General features: G+C 50.7%; 1 protein-coding gene across 1 annotated transcript; it reads right to left on the minus strand.

Annotated features, from left to right (window-relative positions):
* Positions 1-5,943: 5,943 nt before the first annotated feature.
* LOC147091579 (uncharacterized) lies at positions 5,944-22,966 on the minus strand. The gene is made up of 2 exons (XM_085976815.1): positions 22,666-22,966; positions 5,944-7,219 (listed from the first exon to the last, which is right to left on the minus strand). Exons 1-2 carry the CDS (start codon positions 22,729-22,731, stop codon positions 6,074-6,076), a joined length of 1,212 nt encoding a protein of 403 aa, XP_085832941.1. The 5' UTR covers positions 22,732-22,966; the 3' UTR covers positions 5,944-6,073.
* Between the last annotated feature and the right edge of the window lie 2,455 nt (positions 22,967-25,421).

Below are 25,421 nucleotides of genomic sequence, written 5' to 3' on the forward strand. Positions count from 1 at the left end.
TATCCCCATTTCCACCAACATCCCCGGCGACAGCATCGGAGACGGTGTCAGGGGTTCTTCCCCCTCACCGCCATCAGCCACCAACCCAGCAGACTGGGGAGCTTGAATACATTCATCGGCCATGTCGAGCAGCGGCTGGGAATGGTCTGGACTGTACTGCGCGAGCCCAGCCTCACTGGCCTCGCCCACCCCAGTCTCGAGCGTGCCAACATGGCGAGATGTAATGGTTCTTCTGTTATTTCCTCCGCGGGTAGATCCGCGGTCCCCCCCATGTGCAGGGTCTCTTCCCCATCCCCAGGAGGCGCAGGCGGGACAGACTCATTTGTCGTACCCTCCCAAGGGACAGGCAACTCCTGCCGAATACAGATGACGCAGGGGCCGCAGGGGCTGGGTCTCCACTCAAGATGGTGGGTGGGTGCTCACAGGGGTGCACTCTCCGAAAAATAAATCTCTATTGATGGTCTTCTTGTGGGGGCAGAAGATGTCTTCACCTGGGAAAATAAAGCTGGAGATGCCCAGGCTCAGTCCACCACCAGGTCTTAACGATGTGATAATTAAATGATGACTTCGCCTGGGCAGCTCCAGCTGTCCCATATCAAGCAATAGGGAGGGGTGTTTGCTAGTGGTGTGTGTGGCCTAGTTTTTACAAGAGCCACACACACTCACACACACCCCTAGATGTTTTCTTCTTCTTCTTTCCTCCCCCGCACTTAAATACAAAGTCTTTATGAGAGTGCACCATGAGACACCCACCTGTAGAAGTTCTCCAACGGCTCTCCCTCCTTCTGAACAGATGTAGGATGTTCGTTTTTCTCCCCTCTCTCCCTCTCCTGTAATGGAGACCAGTTGGGGAAACAGTGATGGAATGGCTTCCCTTTGTTGTTAGCTCTGGTCTGGTCTCCTGGTCTCTCCTCTCCTCTGGCACCCCAATAGTAGCTGCAGCAGCAACAGATGTGGTCTCTCCTCCTGGACACAGAGAGAGAGAGAGAGACCTCTCCTCTCCTCTCTTCTCTTCTGGCACAGCAGCAGCACAAGATCCTGGCTGGCTATCAGGGATCCCGGGGTTCATTAACCCACTCCCTGAGCGTTCCAGATCCCAACAACTCTGAGTGAAAACATTTCTCCTCATGTTTGTCATCCGATTGAGATTGGGCCATTGTTCACCACCTGTAGGGGTGACTCTGAGTTGCCCCAGTGACACCAGACTGGAGCAAAACCCATGAAGGCAAGTGCCCCAGTGCCCCACAGATATTAAACAACCAATAACCGGTTACTTGGGTTTATAAACAGAGCAATAGAATATAAAAGCAAAGAGATGATGCTGGAACTTCATAAATCACAGGTTAGGCCTCAGCTGGAGTGTTGTGGACAAGTCTGGGCCCCACACTTGAGGAAAAGTAATAAAATTAATTGAAATTAATAATCCGGTAGGGTTGTCCTGGTACATTCTACTGCCTTATGATTTGGGCTTTAAGCAGAAGTCCAAATTGGTCAAGCAGTATTGTGTAAGCCACAAAGAATATACTCCATCTATTATTCTATAATAAGGGCTGAGACTGAAGGTTTTTATGGCCACAGATCAAGAGATCATAATAGAAGCATATTGACAGACTGGGGAGGCCACACCTGGAATACTGCGTACAGTTTTGGTTTCCATATTTAAGAAAAGATATACTTGCTCTCGAGGCAGTTCAGAGAAGGTTCACTCGGTTGATTCCGAAGATGAGGGGGTTGACTTATGAGGAAAGGTTGAGTAGGTTGGGACTCTACTCATTGGAATTCAGAAGAATGAGAGGCGATCTTATCGAAACATATAGGATTGTGAGGGGGCTTGATCGGGTGGATGCGGGGAGGATGTTTCCACTGATGGGTGAGATTAGAACTAGGGGGCATAATCTTAGAATAAGGGGCTGCCCTTTCAAACCTGAGATGAGGAGAAACTTCTTCACTCAGAGGGTAGTAAATCTATGGAATTTGCTACCTCAGAGAGCTGTGGAAGCTGCGACATTAAATAAATTTAAAACGGAGATAGACAGTTTCCCAGCTGATAAGGGAATTAGGGGTTACGGGGAGCGAGCAGGGAAGTGGACGTGAGTCTAGGTTCGGATCAGCCATGATCCTATTGAATGGCGGAGCAGGCCCGAGGGGCCGTATGGCCGACTCCTGCTCCTACTTCTTATGTTCTAAGTTCGGACTGTCCTCCTTGGAACAGAGAAGGTTCAGAGGTCATTTAATAGAGGTTTTCAAGATGGTGAGCGATTTTGATAGAATAAATTGGGAAAGAAACATTCGCTCTGGTGAGTGGGTCAATAACTAGAGGTCAAAGATTCAACAATATTGACAAAAGATCTAGAGGAGAGATGAGGAGAAATGTTTCTGCTCAGAGTTGTGGGGATCGGGAACACTCGACCTGAAAAGATGGTGGAAGCTGATTCCGTTAATAATTGTAAAGCAGAGTTGGACGGGAACTTGAGCAACTGACAGGGTTACGGACAAAAAGTGAGGATGTGGGACTAAACACGACGACTCTTTCAAAGAGCCGGCACAGGCACGATGGGCCGAATGGCCTCCTTCTGTGCTGTAAGTCTCTATGAATCTATTCTATGAATAATAACTGTACAATACAGCGACACTCACAAATAATAATTCAATCATAATGTGACTGTGAGGATCGATTATTGCCACTTAGAATCATAGAAAGTTACAGCACGGAAGGAGGCCATTTCAGCCCATCGTGTCCGCGCCAGCCAACAAAGAGCGATCCAGCCTAATCTCACTTCCCAGCTCTTGGTCCATAGCCCTGCAGGGTAAAGCATCCCAAGTGCACATCCAAGTACTTTTTAAATGTGGTTAGGGTTCCTGCCTCTACCACCCTTTCAGGCAGTGAGTGCCAGACCCCCACCACCCTCTGGGTGAAGACATTTCCCCTCAAATCCCCTCTAAACCTTCCAACAATTACTTTAAATCTGTGCCCCCTGGTTTTTGACCCCTCTGCTAAGGGAAATAGATCCTTTCTATCCACTTTATCTATGCCCCTCATAATTTTATACACCTCAATAAGGACTCCCCTCAGCCTCCACTGTTCCAAGGAAAACAGACCCAGCCTATCCAGTCTTTCCTCAGAGCTAAGATTCTCTACTCCCAGCAACGTCCTTGTAAATCTCCTCTGTACCCTCTCTAGTGCAATCACATCTTTCCTGTAATGTGGTGACCAGAACTGCACGCAGTACTCTAGCTGAGGCCAACTAGTGTTTCATACAGTTGAAGCATAACCCCCCTGCTCTTGTATTCTATGCCACGGCTAATAAAGGCAAGCATTCCGTATGCCTTCTTAACCACCTTATCTACCTGGCCTGCTACCTTCAGGGATCTGTGGATATGCACTCCAAGGTCCCTTTGTTCCTCTGCACTACTCAGTGTCCTAACATTTAATGTGTATTCCCTTTCCTTGTTAGTCCTCCCCAAATGCATTACCTCACACTCCTCCAGATTGAATTCCATTTGCCACTGTTCTGCCCACCTGACCAATGTATTGATATCTTCCTGCAGTCTACAGCTTCCTTCTTCAGTATCAACCACACAGCCGAGTTTAGTATCATCTGCAAACTTCTTAATCATACCCTCTTTAACCTGAGGCACCCACCGGTCACAGAAGGCATCAAGCATACCGGTCAAAACACCGCCTGCTCCCTCTCCAGGGCCACCCACGCACGGACAAGACCACGGGAGAGAGGCAGGCAGCCAGAGTGACCCCACCCCATGGGCCCTGCCCATCCTGGACCTACAAATTGCTGTTTCCACCAGGCCGAAGAGCAGGTCCAGGAGAAGATCCTCTGACTTACCCACCCCCCTCCGCACCGGGCGGGCAAAGATTAGGAGCGTGGGGCTAAAGTGTAACCAAGAGTTGAGGAGCAGCCCCTTCAGGTAACTACACAGGGGCTGTAACCTCTCACATTGAATATATACACGGCCCGTGGAGTCCTCTTGGCCACAGAAAACACATCTGGACTTGCAATGGTGCAGGGAAGGACTCCCGCGTAGAGAGCCCTCCACTGGGGAACCTTGCCTCCGCCGGACAGCAAGATGACCCGCCCGTCTGATTGAAATTGGGCAATAAACAAAATTAATGAATAAATTATACAGAAACGCGAGTGGCTGGGTCCTCAGCCCTGGTGTGAATTACGCTGGCCACCAATTTTCCATCGTTAACTTGCACCTCAGGCCCCACCCAGTCTGGTTTAATTGCTAAATGTTTTCTAACTCGGGTTCAGGCCTGTCATTCTGAGGGAAACAAGGCCTCATTTATTGGTGTGTCCCACCCGAGCGGCTGTTAATGGCTTTAATAAACTGGCAGCAAGGTTGTTTTTTTAAAAGGTGGAAAGTGGTGAAAAACGCCACTAGCGATGCCACAAAACTCATGCACAGAGAAATCCACTTCATCAGCGCTCCTGCCACAGGACTCAATATCCACCCCCTCCACCACTGGTGCACTGTGTCTGCAGTATGTACGGTCTACAAGATGACCACGGTCAGGCCGTGTGGAGTCAAGGGCCAGGCAGCAGAATGGATGGAAAGATCGCTACAAACTTCCCTTAACTCCAACCCTCTGATTTCTGTTTTGTAGCCATCTTTCCATCTATTCTGCTGCCTGGCCCTTCACTCCACACAGCCTGACCTGGGTCATCTTGTCGGTCTTATATACCGTTTATGGATAGCAAGCTGGTTACAAAACAGAAAACAGAGAGTAGGGGTTGGGAGTAGCTACTCAGACTGGCAAAAGGTGGGAAGTGGTGTTCCACAAGGATCGGTGCTGGGACCAGTTTTGTTCACCATTTAAAGAAATGATTTGGACTCGGGAATCAGAGGTACAATTTCAAAATTTGTTGATGACACCAAATTGGGAGGTAGAGTTAATCCTGAGGAAGACAAAATGCAAGAAGACATTAATAAATTTCAGAATGGGCGTGTAATTGGCTAATGAATTTCACTGTAGATCAGTGTGAGGTGGTGTGTTTATGAATTTCACTATAGATCAGTGTGAGGTGGTGTGTTAATGAATTTCACTCTAGATCAGTGTGAGGTGGTGTGTTTTGGTGGGAAGAATAAGGAGGCCACACACTACTTGGACAAGGGGGTGAAATTGGGTTGCTTTGTGCCTCCCGTGATATTCAGCGGGAGTTTAGTGGCGGCGGTAGCCGGTAGCACCCCGCAGCACTGCACTGCCGGCAATGATGTCATCGCCATGCACAGCACCCCAGCTGCAACCTTGGGTTGCGACCCCTGACCTATCGCCGGATGATATGTCCGACAGGGTCAGGGGTCATTCTTGCAGCCGCAGCAGTGCCACTTAAAGGGCAGGTGTCGGGCGGCAACTTTTTATTTTGGCCGACTGCCAGCACCTGCCCCCTTCCCCTTTCTTCTTCGGGGTGTCGGCCGCGATCGCTCAGCCCGGCGCTCCTCTTGATCCGACACCCCGCTCCCCGGTGGTCCAGCAGGGCCCCAGTGTACGCAGTGCTAAATGGGCTGGAGGAGCAGAGGGATCCAGGGATACAAATACATAAATCACTAAAAGTAGCAACACAGGTTAAAAAGGCCATTAAAAAAAAAAGCACTGGGGTACATTCCTAAAGGAGCCTTCTGTTCCGTGCCTAGGAGCTCTGAACCATGGCAGAGCGCGGCTGGGAGACGTTTCTCACACACCTCAAGATTAACCCTCATGGGGACTTTGCTGTCAGTGAAGAGAGACGAGAAAGACCAAAGTGCCGTTTGCCCCTCTCAGTGTAGCCCTGAAGGACTGTGTCCAGGCTGGAGTTCTGTTCCCGCCGTACGATCCTCCCCCAGATTGTCCTTTGAGCTCCAGCCAGGTGATGCTAAACACTCAGGTGGGAAAGAAGAAAATCTACAATAATGTGTTTAAAACAAAGTTGATTTATTTGACATCTATCCAGAATATTAAACTCCAGCCCAGTTATAGGGGTTATTAACATCAGCAGAAACAAACCCTAACTGTCAGAATGAACATGGTTCAGCCCTGGATGTGATTAACAGCAGCAACAGAATCCAACCCCTGCAGTTACTTGTGAACTCGCTGGTGTCTCAGCAGGATGGATGACTGAGTGAATCCCTTCCCACACTCAGGGCAGATGAATGGCCTCTCCCCAGTGTGAACTCGCTGGTGTCTCAGCAGGGTGGATGAACAAGTGAATCCCTTCCCACACTCAGGGCAGGTGAACGGCCTCTCCCCAGTGTGAGTGCGCTGGTGGACAGTGAGCTCAGATGACTGCCTGAACCCAGTCCCACAGTGCGAGCACCTGAACGGTCTCTCCCCAGTGTGAACACGTTGATGGCATATCAGTTCCCCGGAACTTTTAAAGCACTTCCCACAGTCCGAGCAGTTAAAAGGTCTCTTGTCAGAGTGAACTTGCTGGTGTCTCAGCAGGGTGGATGACTCAGTGAATCCCTTCCCACACTCAGAGCAGGTGAAAGGCCTCTCCCCAGTGTGAACTCGCTGGTGTCTCAGCAGGGTGGATGAATTAGTGAATCCCTTCCCACAGTCAGAGCAGGTGAAAGGCCTCTCCCCAGTGTGAACTCGCTGGTGGTTCAGCAGGGTGGATGAATTAGCGAATCCCTTCCCACACTCAGGGCAGGTGAACGGCCTCTCCCCAGTGTGAGTGAGCAGGTGTACAGTGAGGTTAGATGATCGCCTGAACCCAGTCCCACAGTGAGAGCACCTGAACGGTCTCTCGTCAGTGTGAACACGTTGATGGCGTATCAGTTCCCTGGAACTTTTAAAGCACTGCCCACAGTCCGAGCAGTTAAAAGGTCTCTCTCCAGTGTGAACTCGCTGGTGTGTCAGTAGGTGGGATGACTGAGTGAATCCCTTCCCACACTCAGAGCAGGTGAATGGCCTCTCCCCGGTGTGAACACGCTGGTGTGTCAGCAGGTTGGATGAATTAGTGAATCCCTTCCCACACTCAGAGCAGGTGAACGGCCTCTCCCCGGTGTGAATGCGCTTGTGTCTCGATAGGCCAGAGGGTTGGCTGAAGCCTCGTCCACACACAGAACACGTGTACGGTTTCTCCCCGCTGTGAACGGTGCTCTTTGCTTCCATGTTCAGAGGCCGGTGATATTCAGATCCGATGAGTCGAGTGACTCTGTCAGATCGTGAAGTGAGGTTTGGTTTGAGCTTCCTGTCTGTAAATCCTCCCCTTCCAGTGCCCTGTAAAATTAATTTAAAACAGGGAGCGTGAGAGGCAACCCACAAGAAAACAAAGGCAGGTTGTGAAATTGAGCTCACTGAATCTGGTCATTTGTGGGGCCGGCACTAGAAAAAAGTGACTATGAAAGCTGCTGGATTGCCATAAAAACCCAACTGGTTCACTAACGTCCTTCAGGGAAGGGAATCCACCACCTTGTCTGGGCCTACACAAGACTCTGGTCTCTACGGGAGGAGAGAGAGATAGAGAGAGGTGGGAGTGGGAGGGGGAGGGGGCGAAGGAAAGGAACTTGATACATCTGCAACTCGACCAGAACTTTGATAGAACATCCCAAACCCGCGACCTCCACCACCTAGAAGGACAAGGGCAGCTGTTGTATGGGAGCACCATCACATCCAAGTTCCCCTCGAAGTCACACATCATCCTGACTCAGATATATTCATCGTTGCTGGGTCATAATCCTGGAACTCCTTACCGAACAACATTGTGGGAATGCCTTCACCTCACGGACTGCAGTAGTTCAAGAAGGGATCTGGGGGTCCTGGTGCACGAAACTCAAAAGGTTAGTATGCAGGTGCAGCAAGTGATTAAGAAGGCCAATGGAATGTTGGCTTTCATTGCTCAGGGGATAGAATATAAAAATAGGGAGGTATTGCTTCAGTTGTACAAGGTATTGGTGAGACCGCACCTGGAATACTGCGTACAGTTTTGGTGTCCATACTTAAGAAAGGACATACTTGCTCTCGAGTCAGTACAAAGAAGGTTCACTCGATTAATCCCGGGGATGAGGGGATGGACATATGAGGAGAGGTTGAGTAGATTGGGACTCTACTCATTGGAGTTCAGAAGAATGAGAGGCGATCTTATTGAAACATATAAGATTGTGAAGGGGTTGGATCGGGTGGATGCGGGGAAGATGTTCCCGATGATGGGTGAAACTAGAACTAGGGGGCACAGTCTTAGAATAAGGGGCTGCTCTTTCAAAACTGAGATGAGGAGGAACTACTTCACTCAGAGGGTGGTAGGTCCATGGAATATGCTGCCCCAAAAAGCTGTAGAAGCTACATCATTACATAAATTTAAAACAGAAATAGGCAGTTTCCTAGAAGTAAAGGGAATTAAGGGTTACGGGGAGCGGGCAGGAATTTGGACATGAGTCTAGGTTCGGATCGGTCATGGCCCTGTGGGTAGTGGAGCGGGCCCAGGGGCCGTGTAGCCTGATCCTGCTCCTATTTCGTGGGTCTAATTCTGTTAGATTCAGGAGATGGTTCTGTGATAGTGGATTGGCGGTTAGGACCAGATCAGCCATGATCTTATTGAATGGCGGAGCAGGCTCGAGGGGCCGATTGGCCTACTCCTGCTCCTATTTCTTATGTTCTTATGTAAGGCGACTCACCACCCCCTTCTCAACGGGAAACTGGGGATTGGCAATATTTGCTGCTCTTGCGAGTGACGCCCACATCCCAAGAATGAATTAAAACAAATCTGTAGATGTAAACTGGATTAAAAGCCTGTACAGAAATACTTGTTCCTAAAACAATACTCTTTTACATTGTACGGACAGTGTCTGTGTAACAACCTAATCTCCCCTAGAATCCACCTCCCTTGACAGTCTCACATTGGAAATTGTTGGGTCCTCCTGGGCTCAGAAGTACTGGGGGTTAAACCCAGCAGCTTCTCCTCCATCTCCACTCCAGCTCAAACTGAAACATAGAAGATAGGAGCAGGAGTAGGCCATTCGACCCCTCTAGCCTGCTCCGCCATTCAATGCGATCATGGCTGATCAGCAAAATTCAGTACCCGGTCCCTGCTTTCTCCCCATACCCCTTGATCCCTTTAGCCTTCAGAAATATATCCAACTCCTTGAATATATTTAATGTATTGGCCTCTACTGCCTTCTGTGGTAGAGAATTCCACAGGTTCACCACTCCCTGGGTGAAGAAATTCCTCCTCATTTCTGTCCTAAATGGCTTACCCCGTATCCTTAGACTGTGACCCCTGGTTCTGGACTCCCCGACCATCGGGAACATCCTTCCTGTGTCTAGTCCAGTCCTGTCAGAATTTTATAAGTTTCAATGAGATCCCCTCTCATTCTTCTAAACTCCAGTGAGTACAAGCCCAATCGTCCCAATCTCTCCTCATACGTCATTCCTGCCATCCCAGGTATCAGCCTGGTGAATCTTCATTGAACTCCTTCCACGGCAAGAACATCCTTCCTCAGATAAGGCGACCAAAACTGCACACAATACTCAAGATGTGGTCTCACCAAGGCCTTGTACAACTGCAGCAAGAAATCCTTGTTCCTGTACTCAAACCCTCTCGCTACGAAGGCCAACATACCATTTGCCTTCTTAACCGCCTGCTGCACCTGCATGCTTACCTTCAGCGACTGGTGCACAAGGACACCCAGGTCTCGTTGCACTTCCCCTTCTCCCAATCTATTGCCATTCAGATAAAAATCTGCCTTCCTGTTTTTGCCACCAAAGTGGATAACCTCGCATTTATCCACATTATACTGCATCTGCCATGCTTCTGCCTAATCACCCAACCTGTCCAAATCATACTGGAGTTTTACGGCATCCTCCTCACACACGCCCAGCCTGCTTTGTGTCGTCTGCAAACTTGGAGATACAGGTAGACTATCCTTTATCCGAAAACCTCGGGACCAGCCGTGTTTCGGTTTTCGGAGAATTTCGGATTTCGGAAGGTGGGTCGGCGGGGGGGGGGGGGGGTCGGCGAGGGTTGGGGCCAGCGGGGGGGTCGGCGGGGGGTCGTGCGCACGACTTACGCTGACGCTCAGCCTAAGTCGGCGGGGGTCCGCGGGGGGGGGGGGGGGTCGGCGAGGGTCGGGGCCGGTGGGGGTGTCGGCGGGGGGTCGTGCGCAGGACTTACGCTGACGCTCAGCGTTACGCTGACGCTCAGCGTAAGTCGGCGGGGGTCCGCGGGGGGGGGGTCGGCGGGCCACGGGGTGGGGTCCGCGGACCCCCCCGCGTGCGTGCGTTCAGCGTAAGTCGAGCGTGCGCATGACGTACGCTGAACGAAAAAACCTATGGTTTTTAGAGGGTTTCGGTTTTCGGAAGTTCGGATAAAGGGTAGTCTACCTGTATTACATCTAGTTCCTTCATCTAGATTATTTATATCTGTTGTGAATAGCTGGGGTCCTAGGAGCAAATCCCTGCGGTACCCCACTAGTCACTGCCTGCCACTCAGAAAATGAGCCGTTTATTCCAACTCTTTGCTTCCTGTCTGCCAACCAGTTCTCTATCCAAGTCAGTACCTTGCCCCCAATTCCATGTGCTTTAACTTTACACGCTAATCTCCTGTACGGTACCTTATCGAAAGTCCAAATACACCACATCCACTGGTTCTCCCTTATCTATTCTACCAGTTACATCCTCAAAACATTCCAGTAGATTAGTCAAGCATGATTTACCTTTTGCAAATCCATGTTGACTTTCTCCGATCCGGTCACTGTTTTCAAAGTGTTCTGCTATGACATCTTTTATAATGGACTCTAGCATTTTCCCCACGACCGATATAATTCCCCGTTTTCTCTCTACCACCTTTTTTGAATAGTGGGGTAATATTAGCTACCCTCCAATCCATGGGAACTGTTCCAGAGAGGAGCAAATTTTGGAAGATGACCAGCAATGCATCTACTGTTTCTTAGGCTACTTCCTTAAGTACCCTAGGATGTCGATTATCAGGCCCTGGGGATTTATTGGCCTTCAATCCCGTCAATTTCCCTAACACCATTTCCTGACAAATACTGATTTCTTTCAGTTCCTCCCTCTCATTAGATCCTATGTTCCCCGACATCTCTAGGAGGTTATTTGTGTCCTCCTTTGTGAAGACAGAACCAAAGTATGTATTTAATTGGCCTGCCATTTCTTTGTTCCCCATTATAAATTCCCCTGATTCTGACTGGAAGGGTCCTATGCTTGACTTCACCAATCTTTTTCCCTTCACATATCTACAGTTAGTTTTTATGTTCCCTGAAAGCTTACTTTCATACTCTATTTTCCCCCTCTTAATTAATCCCTTTGTCCTCCTTTGCTGAATCCTAAACTGCTCCCAATCCTCAGGTTTACTACTTTTTCTGGCCAATTTATATGTCCTCTCCTTGGATCTTATGCTATCCCTAATTTCCCTTGTTAGCCACGGTTGAGTCACCCTTTTTGTTTTATTTTTATGCCAAACAGGGATGAACAAATTCTGTAGTTCATCCATGCGATCTTTGAATGTTTGCCATTGCCTATCCACCATCAACCCTTTGAGTAACATTCCCCAATCAATCCTACCCAACTTGCGCCTCATACCATTGTAGTTTCCTTTATTTAAATTCAGGACCCTAGTCTCTGAGTCAGCTACTTCACTCTCCATCTTAATGAAGAATTCTATCATATTATGATCACTCTGACCCAAGGGGCCTCGCACAAGAAGATTGCTAATTAATCCTTTCTCATTACATAATACCCAGTCTAAGATGGCCTGATCTCTAGTTGGTTCCTCAACATATTGGTCCAGGAAACCATCCCGTATACACGCCAGGAATTCCTCCTCCACAGTATGGTTACTGATTTGGTTAGCCCAATCTATATGTAGATTAAAGTCACCCATGATAACTGCTGTGCCCTTATTGCACGCATCTCTAATTTCCCGTTTAATGCCATCCCCAACCTCCGCATTACTGTTTGGAGGTCTGTCTAACACTCCCACTAACGTTTTCTGCCCCTTGGTATTTCTCAGCTCTGCCCATACAGATTCCACATCATCAGAGCTAATATCCTTCCTTTCAATTGAGTTAATCTCCTCTTTAAAATGCAATGCTACCCCACCTCCTTTTCCTTTTTGCCTATCTTTCCTGAATATTGAATACCCCTGGATGTTGTGTTCCCAGCCTTGGTCACCCTGGAGCCATATTTCCGGAATCCCAATCATATCATATCCGTTTATCTCTATTTGTGCAACTAATTCATCCACCTTATTACAAATGCTCTTCGCATTAAGACACAAGGCCTTCAGTCTTGTTTTTTTAACACTCTTACACCTTTTAGAATTATTATTTACTGTGGCTATGTTTGATTTAAACCCATGATTTCTCTGACCACCACCTTTGTTTTTCTCCTTCCTGTCTTTTGCTTCTATCCTTGTTTCCCTTTCCTCTGTCTCCCTGCTCAGGTTCCCAACCCCCTGCTATTTTAGTTTAAACCCTCCCCCAGAGCACTAGCAAACACTCCCCCAAGGACATTGGTCCCGGTCCTGCCCAGGTGCAAACCGTCCGGTTTGTACTAGCCCCACCTCCCCCAGAACCGGTTCCAATGTCCCAGGAATTTGAATCCCTCCCCCTTGCACCATTCCTCTAGCCACGTAGTCATCTGAAATATCCTTCTATTTCTACTCTGACTAGCACGTGGCACTGGTAGCAATCCTGAGATTACTATCTTGGAGGTCCTATTTTTTAAATTTACCTCCTAACCGCCTATATTCAGCTTTTAGGACCTCATCCTGTTTTTTTTTTACCTATATCGTTGGTACCTATATGCACCACAATTGGCTGTTCACCCTCCCCTTCCAAAATGTTCTGCAGCCGCTCAGACATACTTGACCCTTGCACCAGGAAGGCAACATACCATCCTGGAGTCACGTTTGCGGCCGCAGAAATGCCTATCTATTCCCCTTACAATAGAATCCCTTATTACTATAGCTCTCCCACTCTTTTTCCTCCCGTCCAGTGCAGCAGAACCACCCACGGTGCCAGGAAATTGGCTGCTGCTGCCTTCCCCTGATAAGCCATCCTCCCCAACAATATCCAAAGTGGTATATCTGTTTGAGAGGGGGATGGTCACAGGGGACCCCTGCACTACCTGCTTGCGCCTACTACTCTGCCTGGTGGTCACCCATTCTCTTCCTGCCTGTGCAGCCTTTACCTGCGGTGTGACCAACTCCCTAAACGTGCTATCCACGATGTCCTCAGCATCGCGAATGCTCCAGTATGTATCCACTCGCAGCTCCAGCGCCGCAATGCGGTCTGTCAGTAGCTGCAGCTGGATACACTTCCCGCACACATGGTTATCAGGGACACAGGAAGTGTCAGAAGAATTACAGACACCCTATGAACTCCGCTGCCACGCTCTTTATATCACCGCCACCGCTGCTGTGGGGCCTACCTGCTCCACCACCTCGCTTTATATCACCGCCGCCGCTCCTCACAGGTCCGCCGCCACTGTGGGGCCTACCTGTGCCTCGGATAATAGATACATAGAAGATAGGAGCAGGAGTTGGCCATTCGGCCCCTCGAGTACTTGAAGGAAAGAAATTTGCAGGGTTACGGGGAAAGGGCAGGGAGTGGGACTCACTTAAGTGGTCTTGCAGAGAGCCGGCACGGGCTCACAGGCCGAATGGACTCCTTCTGTGCTGTAACCATTCTATAAAATATTAGAAAGTTTGTTCCACAGAAGCACGAGGTTTATCTGCTTTTATTGATGAATTTAAAAAGTCTCTATTAAAACCTGAGCCACTGTGTTGTGAGCCAAAGAGCCTTGTGTCCAATGAGGGGAATAAAGGCCCACAGCCTCCCCTGGCCCCGGGCCCTGAACAAGGGACTGGAGAAACTCGCTGCCCTGCGGATCAGACAATCAGCCGGCGCTAGTCCCGCCCCTCGGGCTCCCCGATTGGTTGGAGGACCCGCCGCCGGCTCACTCCTCCAGCCCCGCCCCGCTCACTCCCTATTGGTCGGAAGCTCCCATCAATCAGGCCGCGGGCCCGGGTCACGTGTCCCCGAGGAGATCACGTGCTCCGTCCAACTGACTGCGCTCGGTCCGGGGCCTCGCGGACTCTCGGGTTTTTCTATTTCTCTTTATTCTCTCCCGATCCACCCCTCCCCCCCCATGCCGTGCGATTCTCCACCCAATCGGAGCGGAGAAAACTGACTTTGCATCACCGATCGCGACTCTGGAACCGACACCAAGGCCTTTCCCCGGAATGGCCCGCGCCAACTCCATCCGGCAGGATCCGAGTGCGCAGGCGCAGCTCTGAATCGGGGAGGGGGGTTGGTGTCCTCTGGGCATGCGCAGTTATTACCCTTGGTGACCGGGAGGGGTCGCTGTGCCAGACTCGGCCCAAACCGCCGCTCCCTGTGCGCATGCGCGGACTATCGTCTGTCAATCAACCATCAGCCAGAAGAGGGCACTGGTGAGACCAGTGAAGGAAGAAAGACTTGCATTTCTATAGCGCCTTTCACCACCACCGGACATCCCAAAGCTCTTTACAGCCAATGAAGTAGAGTCACTGTTGTAATGTAGGAAACGCAGCAGCCAATTAGCGCACAGCAAGCTCCCACAAACAGCAATCTGATAATGACCAGATAATCTATGTTTTTTGTTATGTTGATTGAGGGATAAACACATTGGCTAGGACACCAGGGATAACTCCCCTGCTCTTATTCAAATAGTGCCATAGGAACATTGACGTCCACCTGAGAGAGCAGACGGGGCCTCAGTTTAACGTCTCCGCCAAAAAACAGCACCTCCGACAGTGCCGCACTCCCTCACCACCGCACTCCCTCAGCACCGCACTCCCTCAGCACTGCACTGGAGTGTCAGACTGGATTTATGTGCTCAAGTATCTGGAGTGGGACTTGAACCCACAACTTTCTGACTCAGAGGCGAGAGTGCTACCCACTGAGCCACTGGCTAACACTAAAGAACAAGCAGTTCTGACAAAAGGTCATCGACCTGAAACGTTAACTCTGTTTCTGTCTCCACAGATGCTGCCTGACCTGCTGAATATTTGCAGCATTTTCTGTTTTTGTTAAAGAAACGAGGGAGTGATTGCTGACAGGAAGAATGTTGGGTCGTCCTGCGCATGCGCACCTCCCTGGCGGCTGAGGCGAAACAATGACTCGCCCCCACCTGAGCCGCGCACGCGTACCAGATGTTGCGGCTCCGAATGCGCGCCCGATGTTCCAACCGCGGGGTTTTGTGCGCTGAGCATGCGCATTGCGGACCGATCGGGACGGGCGATTGTGGAGCAGGAGGGAGAGCGCGGGGGCCATGAGCACAGGCGCGGGACTCAGTCAACAGAGGGCTTTCTGCAGCGCCGGGGGCTTGTGGGTATTACAGCCGCCATTACTGCTGATCCTTTCAACCAACCTGTACAGCAGCTGTTGCCTGAAAATCAGCTTCACTGCCCCTAGGTTCGGAAAGGGGAAAATTAAACAACAGTTTGCCTCTGATCCTTTTCTGAGCTTGACTTACAGGGTTATAGAAGTGGAGCAGTTACAGGCAGGAAGCTCAGACCAAACATCACGTCAAGATCTGACAGTCGCTCGATTCATCAGGACCTGAATATCATCGGCCTTTGCACATGGAAGGAGAAAGCAGCGATGACAAACCGCACACGTGTTCAGTGTGCAGACATGGATTCAGCCGATCGCCTGACCTGGTGAGACACGTGCACCGTCACACCGGGGAGAAACCGGGTAAAGGTGGGGACAGTGGGAAGGGAGTCAGTTCCCCGTCTGCATTGGAAGTTCAACGGCGCAGTCACACCAGGGACAGTCCATTCACCTGCTCCGTGTGTGGAAAGGGATTTGTTTGTTCATCCCACCTGCAAACACACCAGCGAGTTCACACTGGGGAGAGACCATTTCAATGTCCTGACTGTGGGAAGAGCTTTAAAAGCCCCGGGCATCTGAAGCGACACCAGCTTGTTCACACTGATGAGGCCGTTTACAGGTTCTGACTGTGGGAAGAGCTTTAAAAGCCCCGGGGATCTGAAGGGACACCAGTGCCTCCACACTGTGGAGAGGCCGTTCACCTGCTCCGTGTGTGGGAAGGGATTCTTGCAGTCCTCCACCCTGCTGACACACCAGCTTGTTCACACGGATGAAAGGCCATTTAAATGTTCTCACTGTGGGAAGAGCTTTCAATTTCCCCGGGAGCTCAAGCAACACCAGCGAGTTCACACTGGGGAGAGACCGTTCACTTGCTTCGTGTGTGTGGGAAGGGATTCACTCAGTCATCCACCCTGCAGACACACCAGCTTGTTCACACTGACGAGAGACCCTTTAAATGTTCTGACTGTGGGAAGAGCTTTAAAAGCTCCTGGGAGCTGAAGAGACACCAACACCTACACACTGGGGAGAGGCCGTTCACCTGCTCCGTGTGTGGGAAGGGATTCGCTCGGTCCTCCAACCTGCTGGCCCATCAGCGAGTTCACACTGGAGAGAACCCCTTTAAATGTTCTGGCTGTGGGAAAAGCTTTAAAAGCCCTGGGGAGCTGAAGAGACACCGGCTCCTACATGCTGGGGAGAGGCCGTTCACCTGATCCGTGTGTGTGGGAAGGGATTCGCTCGGTCCTCCAACCTGCTGATACACCAGCAAGTTCACACTGGAGAGAACCCCTTTAAATGTTCTGGCTGTGGGAAAAGCTTTAAAAGCTCCAGGGAGCTGAAGAGACATCGGCTCCTATACACTGGTGAGAGTCCGTTCACCTGCTCCATGTGGGGGAAGGGATTCACTCAGTCATCCACCCTCCTGTCACATCAGCTTGTTCACACTGACGAGAGACCCTTTAAATGTTCTGACTTGTGGGAAGAGCTTTAAAAGCTCTAAGAACCTTAAGAGACACCAGCGTGTTCACACTGATCATAGAATCTAACAGCACAGGTGGTGGTGATTCAACCCATCGTGTCTGTGCCGGCTCTTTGAAAGAGCTGTCCAATTTAGTCCCACACCCCAGCTTTATCCCCAGAACTCTGCAAACTAGTCCTCTTCAAGGACATGTCCAATTACTGTTTGAAAGTTCCTGTGGAACCTGATTCCAGCATCCTTTCAGATGGTGCGTTCCAGATCTTAACAACCCTCTGTGTGAAAACAATTCTCCGCATTTCCCTCTAGTTCTTTTAGCAACTATTTTAAATCTGTGACCTTTGGTTACCGACCCACTTGCCAGAGTGAACAGTTTCTCCCTACTTGCTCGATCAAAATCCCTCATCATTTTGAACACCTCTATTAGGTCTCCTCTTAACCTTCTCTGCTCTAAGGGGAACAATCCCAGCTTCTCCAATCTCTCCACATAACTGAAGTCCCTCATCCACGGTACCATCCTGGTCAACCTCCTCTGCACCCTCTCCAAGGCCTTGACATCCTTCCTAAAGCGTGGTGCCCAGAACTGTACACAAGACTCCAGTTGAGGCCAAAACCCTGCAGCTGTACAAAACCCTGGTTAGACCACACCTGGAGCACTGTGAGCAGTTCTGGGCACCACACCTTAGGAAGGATATATTGGCCTTGGAGGGAGTGCAGCGTGGGTTTACCAGAACGATACCTGGACTTCAAGGGTTAAGTTACGAGGAGAGATTACACAAATTAGGGTTGTATTCCCTGGAATTTAGAAGATTAAGGTGTGATCTGATTGAAGTTTTCAGGATATTAAGGGAAACAGATAGGGTAGATAGAGAGAAACTATTTCCGCTGGTTGGGGATTCTAGGACTGGGGGCATAGTCTAAAAATTAGAGCCAGACCTTTCAGGAGTGAAATTAGGAAACACTTCTACACACAAAGGGTGGTAGAAGTTTGGAACTCTCTTCCACAAACGGCAATTGATGCGAGATCAATTGTTAATTTTCAATCTGAGATTGATAGGTTTCTGTTACCCAAAGGTATTAAGGGATATGGGCCAAAGGCGGGTGTATGGAGTTAGATTGCAGATCAGCCATGATCTCATTGAAAGGCAGAACAGGCTCGAAGGGCTGAATGGCCTCCTCCTGTCCTGATACAAAGATGGGTGGGAAAGCAAGTTGTGCAGAGGACTCAAAGAACCTGCAAAGGGATATAGACAGGATAAGTGAGTGGGCAAACATTTGGCAGATGGAGTATAATGTGGGAAAGTGCGAGGTTATACACTTTGGCAGGAAAAATAAAAAAACAAATTATTTAAATGGAGAGAGATTACAAAATGCTACAGTTCAGAGGGACCTGGGGGTCCTTGTGTATGAAACACAAAAAGTTACCGTGCAGGTACAGCAAGTAATCAAAAAGGCAAATGGGATGTCGGCCTTTATTTCAAGTGGGTTGGAGTATAAAAGCAGGGAAGTCCTGCTACAACTGTACAGGGTATTGGTGAGACCACACCTGGAGTACTGCGTACAGTTTTGGTCTCCTTATTTAAGGAAGGATATACTTGCATTGGAGGCAGTTCAGAGACGATTCACGAGGTTGATTCCAGAGATGAGGGGTTAACTTATGAAGAAAGGTTGAGCAGGTTGGGCCTATGCTCATTGGAATTTAGAAGAATGAGAGGTGATCTTATTGAAACATATAAGATACTGAGGGGGCTCGACAAGGTAGATGCAGAGAGGATGTTTCCCCTCGTGGGGAAATCTAGAACGCAGGGGCACAGATTTAGATGAAAGGGTCGCCCTTTTAGAACTGAGATGAGGAGGAATTTCTTCTCTCAGAGGGTCGTAAATCTGTGGAATTCTCTGCCGCAGAGAGCTGTGCAGGCTGGGTCATTAAATACATTTAAGGTGGAGATAGGCAGATTTTTGCAAGATATGGGAGTGAAGGGTTCTGGGGAGCGGGCAGGGAAGTGGCTTTGAGCCCAAGATCAGCCATGATCTTATTGAATGGCGGAACAGGCTCGAGGGGCTGAATGGCCTCCTCCTGTCCTATGTTCCTAACTAGTGATTTGTAAAGGTTTAGTGTAACTTCCTTGTTTTTGTATTCAATGGCCCTATTTACAAAGCCAAGTATCCCATACGTTTTCTGAAACCTCACCAACTTGCCGTGGCACTTTCAAAGATTTGTGAATATGGACCCCCAGGTCCCTGTGCTCTTGCACCCCCTCAAAATAGTCCCATTTAGATTATACGGCCTCTCCCTGTTGTTTCTCCCAAAGTGCATCACTTCACACTTATCCTCATTTAATTTCATCTGCCTTGTGTCTGCTCATTTCACAGTCTGTCTCTGTCCTCCTGAAGTCTGCTACTACTATGCTCACTATTTACTACGTTGCCAAGTTTTGTATCATCTGCAAACTTTGAAATTGTACACCTATACCCAAGTCCAGGTCAGTTATATATACAGGTAGACTATCCTTTATCCGAAAACCTCAGGATCAGCCGAGTTTCGGATAAAGGAGAATTTCGGATTTCGGAAGGTGGGTCGGCGGGGGTCCGCGGGGGGTCGTGCGCACGACTTACGCTGACACTCAGTGTAAGTCAGTCGGGGTCGGCGGGGGTCGGGGCCGGCGGTTGGTTTCCTTTTAATCTAGCATTCTGACACACTGAGTATATGACTTGCCCGTGGTCCTGGAGATCTGGTTTAAATGTAAAATCTTTGTGGAAGGTGGATCCTATTAGTCTTGAGCTTTGGAGTGCACGTCATGCCTGACGTGAGAAATTGACTGTCCGAGAGGCCGTGGTGCATTCAAAACTGTACGCTGATCTTGCAAATTCTTGTCCTCATCACAAACAGTGTTAGAGATGAAAAGTGATTGGAGTAACCCAGGTGACTCAGTGAGTAAATACATTTCTGCAAAGGATCTGAGATTAGTGGGGTTGCATAATCCGCAAAATTCAAAATCAGAACACCAAGTCCTGCTGGCGGTTGTCGGGGCTGGCGGGGTCGGCGGTTGTCGGGGCCGGCGGGGTCCGCGGGGGGGTCGGCGGTTGTCGGGGCTGGCGGGGTCGGCGGTTGTCGGGGCCGGCGGGGGGGTCGGCGGTTGTCGGGGCTGGCGGGGTCGTCGGCGGTTGTCGGGGCCGGCGGGGTCCGCGGGGGGTCGGCGGTTGTCGGGGCCGGCGGGGTTGTCGGGGCCGGCGGGGGGTCGTGCGCACGACTTACCCTTTATCCGAACCCCTCTAAAAACCGAAGGTTTTTTCGTTCAGCGTAAGTCGTACGCACGACTTACGCTGAACGAAAAAACCTTCGGTTTTTAGAGGGTTTCGGTTTTCGGAAGTCCAGATAAAGGGTAGTCTACCTGTATAACAAGAAAAGCAACGGTCCTAATCCTGACCCCTGGGGGAACCCACTGCATACTTCCCTCCAGTCAGAAAAACATCCCTCAGCACTGCTCACTGCCTCCTCTCCCTTAGCCAATTAGCAGGAGTGGGCCATTCGGCCCCTCGAGCCTGCTCCACCATTCAATAAGATCATGGCTGATCATCGATCTCCATATCCCTTGATTCCCCCAGAGTCCAACAATCTAATCTATTTCAGCCTTGAATATACTCAAAGACTCAGCATTCACAGCCCTCTGGGGCAGAGAATTCCAAAGATTCACAACCCTCTGAGTGAAGAAATTCTGCCTCATCTCGGTCTTAAATGGCCAATCCCTTATCCTGAGACTGTGACCCCTAGTTCTAGACACTCCAGCCAGGGGAAACAACCTCTCAGCATCTACCCTGTCAATCCCCTTCAGAATCTTACATGTTTCAATGAGATCACCTCTCATTCTTCTAAACTCCAGAGAGTATCGGCCCATTCTACACAATCTCTCATCATAGGACAGCCCTCTCATCCCAGGAATCAATCTAGTGAACCTTCGTTGCACCGCCTCCAAGGCAAGTATATCCTTCCTTAGATAAGGAGACCAAAACTGTGCCCAGTACTCCAGGTGTGGTCTCACAAAGGCCCTGTACAATTGGAGCAAGACTTCCTTACTCTTATACTCCAACCCCCTTGCAATAAAGGCCAACATGCCACTTGCCTTCCTTATTGCTTGCTGTACCTGCACGCTAGCTTTCTGTGTTTCTTGCACGAGGACACCCAAATCTCTCTGAACACCAACATTTAAAAGTTTCTCACCATTTAAAAAAGATTCTGTTTTTCTATTCTTCCTACCAAAGTGAATAACCTCACATTTCCCCACATTACACTCCATCTGCCACCTTACTGCCCACTCACTGAGTCTATCTATATCCCTTTGCAGACTCTGTGTTCTCCTCACAGCTTACTGTCCCTCCTAGCTTTGTATCATCAGCAAACTTGGATACATTACACTCGGTCCCTTCATCTAGGTCATTAATGTAGATTGTAAATAGCTGAGGCTCCAACACTGATCCTTGCGGCACCCAACTAGTTACAGCCTGCCAACCTGAAAAAGGTTCGTTTATCCCTACTCTCTGTTTTCTGTCTGTTAACCAATCCTCTATCCATGCTACTATATTACCCCCAACCCCGTGAGCCCTAATCTTGTGTAATAATATTTTATGTGGCACCTTGTCGAATGCCTTTTGTAAATCCAAATATACTACATCCACTGGTTCCCCTTTATCTACCCTGCTCGTTACATCCTCAAATAACTCTAATAAATTTGTCAAACACCATTTCCCTTTCATAAAACCATGTTGACTCAGCCTGACCATGTTATGATTTTCTAAGTGCCCTGATACAACTTCCGTAACAATGGATTCCAGCATTTTCCCAACGACTGATGTCAGGCTAACTGGCCTGTCGTTCCCTGTTTGTTCTCTCCCTCCTTTCTTGAATAGCGGTGTTACATTTGCGACCTTCCAATCCGCTGGGACCGTTCTGGAATCTCAGGAATTTTGGAAGATCAAAACCAATGCATCCACTGTCTCTTCAGCGACCTCTTTTAGAACCCTAGGATGTAGGCCGTCAGGTCCAGGGGATTTGTCGGCTTTTAGTACCATTAGTTTCTCCAGTACTTTACATTAAGTTCCTCACCCTCATTAAACCCTCGGTTCCCCACCATCTTTGGTATGCTTTTGTGTCTTCTACTGTGAAGACAGATACAAAATATTTGTTTTAACGTTTCTGCCATTTCCTTATTCCCCATAATAATTTTTCCTGTCTCTCCCTCTAAGGGACCAACGTTGTCAGCTATAGCTCAGTTGGCAGCTCATTATCAAGATGTTGTAAATGTTCTTAATGTTCAATAAAGTATATTTATTAAAAAAAGTTGGTAGCTCACTCGCCTCTGAGTCAGAAGGTTGTGGGTTCAAGTCCCACTCCAGGGACTCGAGCACATAAAGCTAGGCTGACACTCCTGTGCAGTGCTGAGGGAGTGCTGCACTGTCGGAGGGGCCGCCTTTCTGATGAGACGTTAAACCGAGGCCCCGTCTGCCCTCTCAGGTGGATGTAAAAGATCCCATGGCGCTATTTCGAAGGAGAGTAGGGAAGTTATCCCGGAGTCCTGGCCAATATTTATCCCACAACCAACATAACAAAAGCAGATTATCTGGTCATTATCACATTGCTGTTTGTGGCAGCTTGCTGTGCGCTGCCACATTTCCCACATTACAACAGTGACTCCACTTCAAAAAGTACTTCATCTATATCTATCTATATATAAAAGAGCTCTTCTGTCTGTCTGTCTGTCTGTCCATTCTCTATGCGTTCGAAAGTTATAGCGCGTACCTATACGCGCGTCACATCAGAAGAAAGCTTACGATTACGGACCGGTCATAGGCGTATTTACGTTTCGGCCGGACAAAAATTGTGCCCGCGGTATCCAAAAAACGTTCAAAATTCCGCTCATTAGCATCTCTTTATCCGCTCATTAGCGATAGAGTGACGTCGAGGTCGACCAATCATACGCCGGGTTCCTGGCGCGTGCGGGCGGGCCCTCCTACAGTCGAGTGATGGGATGATTGACCAATCCTACGCTTCGGTGACCTGATGGTCGACCAATCGGTGCGTGTGTGGGCGGGCCTTATCGTTCTGAACTGAGGTGTCAGCCATCTTGATTCCATTCTTTTTCCCCGCTTTCTGCGTTTTTCTTTTCAAACCTACATTTCCAGCAAAAAAAAAAAAATCGCTTTTATTAAATTGTTTTTTTAAAAATTTCATTCATTTGTAAATATTTTGCTCTAACCTGAAGATTCTTTTTCCTACCTTTCTCCGTTTTTGTAAGGCCTCAGAACCTAGGCCTCAAAGCCTGGGCCTCTCCTGCCCAGCCACGCCCGAGCTAGGTAACTGTCCCACGGCTTCTGCTAAGCTCCCCCTGGCCCCTGCCGCCCCCCCGTCGTCACGTTACCCGGGCAACGGCGTCAGCCACGAGGGTCACGGGACATACACAGGGTGCGCGCGCAGCAGGAGCAGCTGAGACGCGGCGTCTCTCTCTGTTCCCCGCTCGGCTCGGGCGGGGGGGGGGCGGGGCTCTCGGGAGTGCGGATCTCGGGCGGGGGCTTGGAGAGCGGGAAGGGTACCCCCGGCAACCAGGCCCGCCGGCTGTCTCTCACAGCCGCAATCGGCGGTCTTGAAACCAGCTCGGGAGGGCGGGGCTCCAGAGAGCGGAGAGGGCGGGGCACCGGAGGAGCGGGAGGGGCGGGGGCTTGGGGAGGGCAGGGGGCAGGGGGCAGGGCGGGCTGGGGCGGGGGGCTGGCTGGGGGGGGCGGGGGGGGCAGGACATCGGGAGATCGCGGGGGTGGGACATCGGGGGGGGGCGGGACATCGGGAGATCGGGGGGGCGGGGCTCGCGACATCGGGGGACGGGAGATTGGGGGGCGGGACATCGGGGGATCAGGGGGCAGGGCTCGGGGACTCCCCCCTCTCCTCCTCCCCCCCCTCCACTCCCCCTCCCTTCTCCCCCCCTCCACTCCCCCTCCCTTCTCCCCCCCTTCTTGCCCCCCTCCCCCCACCCCCATTGCCCCCCTTTCCCCCCCCCTTCTTGCCCCCCTCACCCCTAATTCCCTCCACCCCCATTGCCCCCCTCCCCTCCCCCCCCTTACCTCCCCCCTCCCCACCTCCCCCCTTACCTCCCCCCTCCCCACCTCCCCCCTCTAGTCGCTCTCTCTCTTCCCCCCCGTCGCTCTCTCTTCCCCCCCCGTCGCTCTCTCTCTTCCCCCCCCGTCGCTCTCTCTCTTCCCCACCGAGTCGCCCTCTCTTCCCCCCCAGTCGCTCGCTCTCTTCCCCCCCAGTCGCTCTCTCTCTTCCCCCCAGTCGCGCTTTCTCTTCCCCCCCAGTCGCGCTCTCTCTTCCCCCCCAGTCGCGCTCTCTCTTCCCCCCCAGTCGCGCTCTCTCTTCCCCCCCCCCCCCCGAGTCGCTCTCTCTTCCCCCCCGAGTCGCTCTCTCTCTTCCCCCCCCGAGTCGCTCTCTCTCTTCCCCCACAGTCGCTCTCTCTCTTCCCCCCACAGTCGCTCTCTCTCTTCCCCCCAGTCGCTCTATCTCCTTCCCCCAGTCGCTCTATCTCTTCCCCCAGTCGCTCTCTCTCTTCCCCCCCAGTCGCCTTCTCTCTTCCCCCCCAGTCGCCCTCTCTCTTCCCCCCCAGTCGCCCTCTCTCTTCCCCCCAGTCGCCCTCTCTCTTCCCCCCCAGTCGCCCTCTCTCTTCCCCCCCCAGTCGCCCTCTCTCTTCCCCCCCAGTCGCCCTCTCTCTCTTCCCCCCCAGTCGCCCTCTCTCTCTTCCCCCCCCGTCGCTCTCTCTCTCTTCCCCCAGTCGCTCTCTCTCTCTTCCCCCCAGTCGCTCTCTCTCTCTCTCTCTTCCCCCCCAGTCGCTCTCTCTCTCTCTTCCCCCCAGTCGCTCTCTCTCTCTTCCCCCCAAGTCGCTCTCTCTCTCTTTCCCCCCAAGTCGCTCTCTCTCTCTTCCCCCCAGTCGCTCTCTCTCTCTTCCCCCCAGTCGCGCTCCTCTCTCTTCCCCCCCAGTCACTCTCTCTCTTCCCCCCAAGTCGCTCTCTCTTCCCCCCAAGTCGCTCTCTCTCTTCCCCCAGTCGCTCTCTCTCTTCCCCCCCCCACTCGCTCTCTCCCTTCCCCCCCAGTCGCTCTCTCCCTTCCCCCCCAGTCGCTCTCTCCTTCCAACAACAACATGCCCTCGAAAAAAGCCTCGGCACCGCCGGGCACTCCAGCTAGTTGACTATAAAGTGCTTTGAGACGTGTGCTGGTCGTGAATGGCGCTATATAAATGCAAGTCTTTCTTTACTTATGCTACTCTCTTCCTCTTTGATACTTCTGTTTTAATTTTTAAACATTTAAGAAATTATTGCAGTGACAAAGGCTGTCTCTGAAACTGCAGGAAATTTGTCTTTAAATAAGCTTTTTTTAAATTATTATTTTTAAAATTTGCCAGGCCCGCAGTCTGCGGCCCCTCCCAGATTCCAGCCCCAGCTCTGTGCTGACTGTGGCCCCTCTCCCAGATTCCAGCCCCAGCTCTGTGCTGACTGCGGCCCCTCTCCCAGATTCCAGCCCCAGCTCTGTGCTGACTGCGGCCCCTCTCCCAGATTCCAGCCCCAGCTCTGTGCT

The sequence above is a fragment of the Somniosus microcephalus genome, unplaced genomic scaffold, assembly GCF_052327205.1.
Source record: "Somniosus microcephalus isolate GS21.2 unplaced genomic scaffold, FLI_Smic_1.0 unresolved_chr3, whole genome shotgun sequence".
Classification (NCBI taxonomy): domain Eukaryota; kingdom Metazoa; phylum Chordata; class Chondrichthyes; order Squaliformes; family Somniosidae; genus Somniosus; species Somniosus microcephalus.

Excerpts from the sequence above, each read along its gene's own strand:
- LOC147091579 (XM_085976815.1), bottom strand. The coding sequence starts at position 22,731 with ATGCTAATGAGCGGAATTTTGAACGTTTTTTGGATACCGCGGGCACAA. Across the intron at positions 7,220-22,665 it reads AATTTTTGTCCGGCCGAAAC|GGCACTGGAAGGGGAGGATT; the intron begins GTAAATACGCCT and ends TTAATTTTACAG.